This window comes from Diplotaxodon limnothrissa, linkage group LG17, assembly GCF_057381915.1.
Source record: "Diplotaxodon limnothrissa isolate DT_005_m linkage group LG17, D_limnothrissa_male_GT1.1, whole genome shotgun sequence".
Classification (NCBI taxonomy): domain Eukaryota; kingdom Metazoa; phylum Chordata; class Actinopteri; order Cichliformes; family Cichlidae; genus Diplotaxodon; species Diplotaxodon limnothrissa.
The window spans coordinates 41959344-41970544 of NC_140612.1; the positions used below are offsets into that span (position 1 = coordinate 41959344).

At 39.9% G+C, this 11201-nt stretch overlaps 2 protein-coding genes across 2 annotated transcripts; both read left to right on the top strand.

The window, feature by feature from the left end:
- Window positions 1-345: 345 nt before the first annotated feature.
- Window positions 346-2356, top strand: b2m (beta-2-microglobulin). Its single transcript, XM_085376810.1, has 3 exons — window positions 346-462; window positions 1534-1809; window positions 1988-2356. Exons 1-3 carry the CDS (start codon window positions 399-401, stop codon window positions 1999-2001), a joined length of 354 nt encoding a protein of 117 aa, XP_085232936.1. The 5' UTR covers window positions 346-398; the 3' UTR covers window positions 2002-2356.
- A 3241-nt stretch (window positions 2357-5597) lies between these two features.
- On the top strand, window positions 5598-8152 carry LOC146615517 (beta-2-microglobulin-like). Its single transcript, XM_085376604.1, has 4 exons — window positions 5598-5828; window positions 6208-6480; window positions 7059-7095; window positions 7331-8152. The coding sequence occupies exons 1-3, from the start codon at window positions 5759-5761 to the stop codon at window positions 7070-7072; spliced, it is 357 nt and encodes a 118-aa protein (XP_085232730.1). The 5' UTR covers window positions 5598-5758; the 3' UTR covers window positions 7073-7095; window positions 7331-8152.
- Window positions 8153-11201: the final 3049 nt, after the last annotated feature.

Genomic DNA, 11201 nt, shown 5'->3' on the forward strand with positions numbered 1-11201 from the left:
GAGGGGGAAAAGTTAAGAAAACAAAAAATAAGTGAATAAAGACAAGAAAAAGAAAACAGAATCTGAAACGAAGGAACTATAAATACTTTAGCATGAGATCATTATTATTATTAACAACAATAATTACAGAATATCATAAATAATAGTTCTATGGAGATTAAAACTTCAGGTAGTTTCCAGGGAGGTTCCACATGTGCCTGTCATGAGTGAGCGAAACCTCTTTACTAGGATTCTACCTGGTAACAGCATGAGAGAAATGAATGATTGGCCCGTGTGGCTGTGGGCTGTCTTACAGCGCTCGCATATCCTCACGCGCTCCACTTTTTTACTTTATTCCAGCTTCGCGAGCGCGAGAGACGAACAGCTCTCAGCAGGATCTGCGACTACAAAGAGAAAACATGAAGGCCGTCCTGTGTTTGGCTGTTATCGCAGCTGTTTACTGCGCAGTGGAGGGGAAATACTGTAAGTACTTTTTTCAAAAAGTCTCCCTGAAATACTGAAGGTTGGTTGAGTCCTGTCATTTTACTGAACTTATAAAAGTCTGAACTTCAAGTCAAACGGTTTCTATCCTTTGTGTAAATCTTAATCACGGTTTGGTTAGTCTGTAAGTTTTACGTCATATTTTTATACGTTTTTCAACAAAGACAAAACAAAGCCGTCAGGGAGGGGTTCATAAGGTGCTTTGATTTGAGGAAAACAAAGCTGCGTTTATCGACTCTAAACAGTTTCAGTCCAGAGACGATTCGTTTTGACTGGACAATAAATATGTAAGGAGAAAACCGTCCATGGTGTTTTTAACAGAGTGGAATTCCCCCCCAGCTTTTTGGATTTGGTTTCGATTTCTTGTAAATACATAGAGCGCCCTCAGCTGGCTGCAGGATATTTTAATACAAGGATTTCTCTTCTTACTATTTCTGTCCTTTCATTGCAAAAGTAATTACTTGGTTGTATTTGCTGATATTGTTGAGGACAATCCACTTTCACACTGATTCAGTGTGAAAGCATCAGTATGTGAGCACGTCCCATTTTATCAGGGGTAAATAAATTTGTCGTGTTGGGGATAAAAATACATTTACAGGTAACATATGGGCCACAAAACAAAAACAGGAAAGTCATTCAAACACCAATTCAGTTCTGTTTTCAGCAAGCGAGTCTTTTCATATTTATAGTCTAAGCCAGCGGTCCCCAACCCCGGCCCGCGGACCGGTACCGGCCGCAAGAGTTGAGGCTCGTGTGTGAAATTCATGGTTTTTATCGTTTTTAGTGTTAACTCGGTTTCCCTGGGTCTTTTCATTGTGTTATGAATAAACCTTCTTTTTTGGTTCCGGTACTGGTTTTATTTTGTCGTATTTATCACCTCAAAGGCTGGTCCGTGAAAGTATTGTCAGATATAAACCGGTCCATGGCGCAAAAAAGGTTGGGGACCGCTGGTCTAAAATCATCATAACGAAATTGGCCTCAGACAGGCTGGACCACTTATGAATACTGATCCCTTATTAAGGATATTACTTTCTCTTTCATTCTTGCCTTTAGCTCCACCAAAGACTCAGGTTTACAGCCGTAATCCTGGAAAGTATGGAGAGGAAAATGTCTTGATCTGCCACGTGAGTGATTTCCACCCCCCTGACATCACCATCACACTGCTGAAGGATGGGGCAGAAATTCCTGATGCCAAGCAGACTGACCTGGTCTTCAACCAGGACTGGCACTTCCATCTGACCAAGCACGTCGCTTTTACACCAAAGGAAGGAGAAAACTACGCCTGCAAAGTCACTCATGGGACACAAGAACCAAAAACCTTTGGTTGGGGTGAGTTAAGATAGCCAAAACTATATACAGTCATAAGCATTATGTAGTAACCTCAAATTTAAAAAAATACAAAAGAAAATTAAACATGTTTAATACTTTTATAAATGAATCAGCGGTGAATGAAATTGTCTTTCTGTGCTTTTATGAAATGAATAACCTTAATATTTTCTCTTTACAGAGTCAAACATGTAAACACCAATGGGGACCAAAGAGTGTCACATCTGATCCACACAGCTGCTGATCGGTCCGCCGTGTAGCGTCAGATTTGTTTCTTCTCATCAGAATAATTATCAGTAACATATTAGGTAACAGTAATTTCTCAATATTATTTTGGTATGATGTAGAGATTATAAAAATTTAGGGTGTCACTTTTTGCTGGTTTGCCTTTGACTAAGTGGATTTGCTCAGCTGTAATCACAAAAGCCTTGTTTGTTTCACCCTGTTGTAATATTTTTCCATATGTGAGGGGTTCTTTGGCCATTATGCAATAAACTGTTTTATACCTAAATGAGTTTCTCAAATGATAGAATAATGGGTTATATGTATGTGTGTATACATGTAAAATAATAAAAATTCTTGAAAATTTCTGGTGTTTTTATTATTATTATTTTACAAAAACCCTAAAATGTATCATTTTATACAGAAATATTGATTCATTTCTTTATGTTGTGAAAACAAATGTGCTGTGTGTTCATCAGGCATAGGTCTCCACGAGTTTGAGAGTCCTGCAAAGTGTCTCTTGACAGACAATCATGAAAACGATCATTTGCGCGAGGCTTTGTAGTCCTGTAAAAACTAAACAAACATCTCACATCCTCCAGCTTCACTGTGTTTATGCTATGCTAACATAGCTGTGTAGCTAGCGATCACGTAGCACATCATTATATAGCAGCTAGCTCAACTTCAGTAACCCTACAAACATCTCTGCTGTTTAGTTTTCTGTCTTCATTTATGTTGGAAGTGATAGCAGAGCTGTACGTTTGAATGCTTCAGAAACCTCTCAGTCAGAACATGCTATATCATGCTTAGGTGGAAGCTAGCGAGCTAACTTCCTGCCAACTTCTAACTAAATGTAATAAATCCTGTTTTCATGGATGCCTGGATGTTAAACTTAATTGTTACACCTGGTAAAGCAGAACGCTGATCATTTTATTAAAGATGAAAGAATTTAGACAGTTTGTAACTCTCAGTGATGCCGCAGTGTTCGTTTGACTTTGGGACCTGCAGAAGATTTGTATGTTATCATAAAAAGCTAGTTTAGGTATTTGGACTATATGAAAATATAGTCCAAATAGTTTTTAAAGTTTTAAAAACTGAGCTTTAAATTATTAGCGGTAATAAAAAATGAGAAAAGCCGACAGTGATCCCTGACTGTTTTTATGGGCTTGTTGAGATTAAATAGAACAAGATACAAAGAATTAAAACACATTAAAAACACAACAGACTTAATAAATGTAAAAAAAACCCCAAAGAATTACCAGTTGTTGGGGGTTTTTTTACCTTAGTTTTGGGGCGACCTTTGCTCAGGGAAGCGTATCTGTAACCGGAAGGTTGCCGGTTCGATCCCCGGGCTCTCTGTCCTGGTTGTTGTGTCCTTGGGCAAGACGCTTCACCTACCGCCTACTGCTGTTGGCCAGAGGGGCCGATGGCGCGATATGGCAGCCTCGCTTCTGTCAGTCTGCCCCAGGGCAGCTGTGGCTACAACTGTAGCTGCCTCCACCAGTGTGTGAATGTGAGAGTGAATGAATAGTGGCATTGTAAAGCGCTTTGAGTGCCTTGAAAAGCGCTATATAAATCCAATCCATTATTATTATTATTATTAAATGCAGAGTACGTTGGGCCCGGAAGCAGGATTCATCATGTCATCACTTAAAGACCAGATAAACTTTTTATAAATTAATTAAACAAATGTAACAAGTACAAAAAATATGGCAACAATTGCAAAGCCTTTTCCAACCCTTCACACAGACACTGCTATCAGGAAAGCTCGCCAGCGACTCTACTTCCTGAGGAGGCTGAGGAAGCTTGGCATGAACGCTAACATCACCTCAAATTTCTACAGGTGTGCGATCGAGAGCTTGCTGACGAGCTGCATTACAGTTTGGTACGGAAGCTGCTCTGCCAGCAGCCGGCAATCACTACAGAGGGTGGTGAAGGCAGCAGAGCACATCACTGGCATGAGGCTTCCTGCCATTCAGGACATTTATCTCCAGCGATGCCTCCGCAGAGCACACAGCATCATCAAGGACCACAGCCACCCAGCACATCAGCTGTTCTCCTTGTTTCCATCTGGCAGACGTTACAGGAGTCTGTCATCAAGCCATTCGACACTTCAACCACAACACCTAAACACACACAACACAGATGCACTCAGAATCGGTCCTACAGTTTCATAGGTACATTTTACACTCTGCACTGGTCACTTCACTGTTATTAGTATTTAAACAAATAAAAACCGTACTCCATGCAATACTGTACTATGTGCCACTCAAAATTTGCCACTGCCATGTGCAATATTTCATTTGCCCCCCCAGCCCACAATTGTGTTGATATTATTTTCATTATCTGTAATTAAATAAAATAAATAAATAATAACTAATTAAATAAATTAATAAATTAAAAGACATAAAATAAAATACAATTCTAACCTAGGGGTTTTCTAAAAGCTTCAGTGCAGAGCCACAGCTTGTTTTTGTCCATAAACTTCACTGTTCACTGTGAGAAGTGAAAAAGGACGGCCTTGTTGTCAGAGATCGACATTTATGAATGAAGAATTTACCCATAATAATGATCGCAGTTAAGACATTTTCAAGTTTCTTTTTTTCTTAAAGATCCAAAAATACTTTTTTTTGAAAATTCACGTAAGTTTGGAATCTTTGGGAAAAGCCAGTAGTGTACATCGTCCCACGGGGCTTTACAGTGTATACACTGGTAAAATAAATGTTTTGTCATTCAGTATTCCCATCACAGAAAGAACAAGAGTTATTATCAACACCAAAACGATGTGTGGGAAATTCTTTGGAAAGGTAAACACCTGAGAGGATTTTCTAAGGTCTGACAAAGCAGCAATTCCGGGCTGTTGTGCCAAAAAGTGATTGCTCGTATTTAAACTGCTATAAGTAACTTGTTATATTAAATTGTGAAACATATGTCAAATGCTTCCCTCATGGAGGACACAAAGTCACACTGAGCCACAAACAACATTCGTGTAACAAGCTAGAAGGCGCAATCAGTTTTTGGCAGTGGCTTTTATATAACCTTTATTTATGCAGTTAAAAAATCTCATTAACATTGAAAATGTCTTTTGTAAGAGTAAGTTGGCCAAGAGGACAGAAGAAATGGCAGCAAATATTACAATAGTTCAGTAAAAATATTTTAAGTGGGGATAAAGGACCGGATTGGTTATAATGTAAGTACAACAACACAGAGTTGTAAAGATACTTGAAAAACTGATAATTTTTTAATTCTATATAAAACCTCTTTGTAAACGCTGTTCACCGAAGTCTGTTTACCAACATACGTAAAGATATTACACATAAAAAATACACGGAAACATTTGTTTTGGCACAACACCGGCAGCCATCTCAAACATGGCGGCTTATTTGCTCAAACGACAGTGAACAACAACATGTCGGAGTAAATTCCACCTAGCAACATGACGTTTGGAGTTTCCTATTGGTAGAATTATAGGCACGTGTCGTCTTGTCACGAGTTTGTGCTGCTTGTGTTTTTTATAAACGGGGCGCCATAACATGGTTTTGGTGGGCGGGGTTACAGACCCCCTTTTTGTTAGTTAGCATTAGCACTGCCTGGACGTCCCGGTGTCTGTTAGCTAACACTCCCGATGTGAACGGTTTCACTTTCGGTGTGGATCGTGACGCACTGTTGTCTTCTCTCTGTCGAGCGAATCTCCAACAGCGATATATCGAGTCGGTCTGTATGTGAAACAATGAAGACGTTTGTGTGTCTCGCCGTCGTTCTTCTGCTGGGACTCACAGGTCTTTCGGCAGTCAAGAACAGTAAGTGATCTCCGGTAACTGAACATGTTTGTGTTTCCGAAATGGCCCGATGTTATCAGGCGGAAGGCGCTCGGGCCCAGTGAAAGCAAAACGGCTTTAAAGGTAGTAAAGTGGAATCTCTGGGAAATGGCAAACAGTAACATACTTACAGTACTTACAGTATTAAACGACTGATAACTTGTACTTAAAGGCGCTGTAACGTTTTACGAGTACTACGAGTACTTCCTTGTTTGGCTGTTGTGCGTGACACACTGTGACGCAGATAATTGCCGTGTTTATATTTAATAAGTTGGTGGAATCTAAATGAATATTTATCATCTGGATTAAATTATTGTCTTTATTTCATCTGTAAGTGAGTGACTGTTTTTGTGTTTGCCAGTTTCACCCAAGGTTCAGGTGTACACCCGCTCCCCCGGACACTACGGGACCGCCAACACCCTCATCTGCCATGTCAGTGGATTCCATCCTCCTGAAATCACCATCGAGCTGCTCAGGAATGACAAAGAGATGCCAGGCTCTCAGCAGACCGACCTGGCCTTTGAAGAGAACTGGCACTACCACATGACCAAGCATGTGCCTTTCACCCCAACCAAGGAGGATGTGTTCACCTGCAGAGTAACTCATGGGGGGAAAAAGAACACATATATTTGGGGTATGAGTGTTTTTCACTGTGTCTGTGTGTACGTGTTGTTTCACAGGTCACAGTACGTGAGGTTAGAAAATATTTTGCTAAATCTTCTTAGTTCTGTATTTTAGTTTTGTACACACATATCATCTATATTTATATATTTATTTCTTATTTCAGATCATGTATTTTATTACATTGACTAACATTGTTTACAATAAACAAAACTATGGAATAAAAAACGGTTCAGAAACAGAACAATTACAGAACATAGAACATTGTGCAAGTTCCTAATACTCCATTCATCACTCATTCATATTAAAAGCATCATGAAAAGAAACACGTAGTCATTCAAACGCTCATTAACAAACAAGCCAATAAGAACAAATTTGTAGTCTCAGATGTTGTCCTCTTGTAAAAACACATTTTATATTTTCAGAGACGCTGAAATGTTTTTACAAATGCATCATGTTCATCAGTCAACACTTGCCTGCTTTAAAGACCTTATTGAAGTTTTAAGTTGAAATTGTTGGTGTTTGTAACAGGCGGGGAGTAACCGGCCAGATCACAGCTAGCATAAACATGTTTTGAATGTCTCGTTTCAGAGGCAGATATGTAAGTTCTACACGTGTCCAGCTCCAGGTATGTATGTGCTCATCAGTATTCATACTTCAATATAATGACATTACATTGTTGTGGTGGAGGAGTGTGGCTTGTGTCTCAGCTGCAGAGCTGTGTCTGACAGCAGGGAAGCTACAGTCAAATCATAGCAGTGTGTTTGCAACCGTGCCAGCCACCCTCCCCTGAATCCGCTGCAGCTGACCCACAAAGCACTGAGTGATAGACAATGTTTGTATTATGTTTGTGGTCCCCACAGGTCTGCTCAGCAGGATGGAGAAGATTGGAATATTTCTGGAATCTTGAAAATGTCTAAAGTAATGGATTTGATTATGCAACCGTTTGAGCTTCACAAAATGAAAACACTGCACTTCCACGGGCTCAGACAGCAGCCATCCTTCAGCTTCATTCGTTTCTGTGACACACAGCGCCACAGCAGCGTGCGTTAAACCACTCAATTTTGCGTCTGCTGTCAAAAGTGAACACAAAGTATCAACATCGACAGCAGGCGTCATGTTTGAAACGTGCCCAGCTTACTCCAGTCACGTAGCTGAAATGTTCCCTGAGGCCAAACCAAATGTATTTTCTGTGCCTTATTCTCTTAAAACAGCTGGAAGACAGAACAACCCATAACTACACTTTGCCTTTAACACATCCAGAACGTGTGAAGCACCTGATTTGAAGTTATCTCGAATGATGAGTTTTGGCATCTGCTGTGAAAGGTCTGGATGTGTGTTTCCTACTAGCTGTAGGAAACACACATCCAGGTGGTGTCCGTGGGAGTGTCCGTGGAAACGTGCAGAAGTTTTGAGGATTTGATTAGTTATGGATTTCTCTTCAGATAAATATTCCTTTAGGAATCTTGTGGTGATCTGAGTATCGACTTTGTGGTGGTGGTGAAACTGAAGTGTTTGCATTGCTCTGATTTTTAAGGTAAATCTATACAGACTAAAGACTTTCATATTAATGTTGTAATAAGGTAATCAATGTAAATATGTATCCAATTTGAAAATGTTTATTTTACTAAAACATGCTTTGTGTTGAAATGACTCCAAACGTGACCGTTTGCTTGGTTTGTTTGTAACATTACAAGTTTATGAAGTTAACCAGACGGTTCCTGTTTGTTCTGGCATATTTTATGCAAAATAAAACTATATTGGTTTAATTCACATTGGAAGTCCAGCTGTGCACAGCGAGTTATTATAATAGTGATGTTAAACTGTGTCATGTGACCTGGCGTAGAAGAAGTCCTCCTCTCGCCGCCTCCACGTCACAGCTAAGAGAGGTTTAAGGTCCTAATATCCAACCTCATAATCTGCTAATATTTATTCGTAAGCAAAGATGAATCAAAATATAAGTTTTTTCACTGTATAAATGAGAAATCAATGAGTGAGAAAATGGGGTGAGAGTGATTCCACGTACTGTTAACAGGTGGAGCTGGTGGGTTCATGCATGGCTGCTCATTTTTCTTCTTAATGGTTTAGCAGGGAAGGCAGCTGGATGAGTTCGGACTGAGCGAGTCCCCTCACCTGCATCGACTACACTCTGCATGCTTGCTGGGTCACACTCATAGTCAGGACTTTTTAACATCAGAGAGCCAAGTCCGACTTCCTGTGTGGGGTTGTGGCCCTGCAGGTGATACATTGTGTATGTTTGAAGCTTGAATTCTTCCGTACATGAGAAAGGTCGTTGTTTCTCACCACTAAACGGTTTGTATTTAATTCTCAATTCACTGGAGAATCCAGGAGAATTCCAAGAAGTGCATGAAAGTCTGATGCTTCGGTGTATTCACGGATCATTTAGTATATTTGGGGTAACGTATGTTTTCACGCTTTATTGACTTTTTGGTGTAAAAAGGAGACCGTGTAACATCTCCACAGAGGAATCTGGAAATGACACGTTTGGATCTAAATTCAGACAAATTCACCAAAACAATCGAGGTGCATTAAACTTTTTGATAGGCACCAAAGTTCTTTATATGATTTAACTACAAGAATAGAAACAGCTGTTCTTACTGACGGACCTCGTGTTTCCACCCACCCCACTGCCTCCACCAAAAGCAGCAGAGCACTGTGCATCTCCTCTCCACCTGTGACCTCATGATCCACCTGCAGGTAGGCGGAGTCTGGACTCTTCGGTAAACACGACGTTGCTCCATGTATTCAGGTTGCAGGACAGATGGACACCAGCACATCAGTGTGAGGGGACTGCAGGGTCTGGCCTGAGCTACAGAAAACTCCAAACAATCAATAACATAATAAGCTGTTTGCCACTGGCAGAGAATATTTTATATATAAAGTTTATAATAATATAATACAGGGATTATTATAAAGTTTTTACTGGGCACAACCTGCATACTCAGCTCTGCTAACCACAAATATAGCTCTTTATTTCTGAATGATTGGTGCCACGAGGTTTACTGCCAGTCAGCGTTATTATAACAAAGAGCTGACCAAACAAAAATATCCTTACTTATTGTGTAAGGTTACATATATATACAATTAAATTACTGTGTCTAAATGATATTAAATCTAATTTATGAGTGTGAAGCGTCGTAGCAGAGCCCTGCGTGGGATTATTTCCTGCTGCATTTGCTGCACAAACCCACAGCAGGACTCTGCTTCATAGTTTTAGTGAACGGTGTTACTGCAGTAATGAATGCCCGAGGTTTTAAAAGCGCTCTGATGTGATTTATTGTATGTTTACTGTTACTTCTATCAACTTAATATGAACTGTTAGCTATCACACAGCAGCAGCTCTTATTCCAGGGGAATTTCTAATTTCCCCAATAACAAAAACATACTGTGTAGTATGGCAGAGCTGCAGTAACGGGTGTAATTGTAGGATGGGAATCAGAAATGTTCAGACATTTTTATGTTTACTTTTACTTCGTGATTATCAGGTAATTTAAGGTTTTTTAAGTTGTTCAGCGATCATTTAATAAGTGTTTAATAAGGAGTCTGAAGTACAATAAGGACAATCAATGTAGCTGATAATCAGACCACTTCCTTTGGTGGCTCTTTGTCCTGGATCATCCAGCCAGGCTTCACACTCTTCTCCCAGGAAGCTAAAATGCTTCTCAGCTCCACAACTTTCAGTGTTTTAAGCCCATCATTACACAGATGCTTCAGAAGAGGCACTACAGACTGGACACAGCCCTTTTTTAAAGCTGTACTACATGTACACGAGTATTTGTCCCAAGCTATTTGATCGAGCTATTTTTAAGCTCTGTAAAAGAAATCCAAAAAGTTCTAAAAATTCGAGACTGAGGTTCAGTTCAATGCATACATCTAAGTGCTGGGCTCATATTACATAAACGTAAGTATGTAGTCCCATTACTTAAAGGCAATCATCATAGCTTGTAATTACCATTTCCTCTCGTCTGTGTTTCCTGATTCAGCTACAGTCCGTTCATGACGTCGCAGAGACTGTCCACAGTCTGTCAGTCTCTCTTTTGGGTGCAAATTTGGATGAAATTGGGACGATGTTCTCAGTTAAACTACTGGTGCTGATAGTCTAGAACTTTAAGTGTTCACATAATCTGTCCACATCGTCTCATATCTTTACCTCAGCAGCCGCTGTTCAGCTGTAAACAACAGGTGATATTCATGACCTCGGTCAGTAGGGCCCAGTTTATAAAGTCATTCCTCAGGACATGCAGACTGATGTCACTGTTGCTCAGTCAAGCACGACACATAACCTTATAAATAGAATGACAGAGAGGTTTATTTACTTTGTACATAAATGCTTTGTATTATCTTAACAACAGTGTCCTTTTTTAACAGACATAATTCTTTATGCATCAGGCTCCGCCCCCAGCCACCTTCAGTCTATTTTGGATGCTTCCCAGCGTAATGACTTAGTCACTACCAGACATTGACACACGTACTTAGTTATAGTCTGAAATATGTTTACAAATACCGGTAATAAAAGAATTAGTGCAAAAGGAGAATCAAAGCGTGTCAGCCATGTACATTTGATTTGTTTCAGTTTCACGGACATCAAACGGAAACGGTCGTTTGTCGCCGTTTCTTCAAAGATATGACTGGTTAGTTGGCAACTACAATCATACAGCCACAAAGATATCTGCAAAACAAATCATGAATACAAACAATGATATTAGAGTAAAA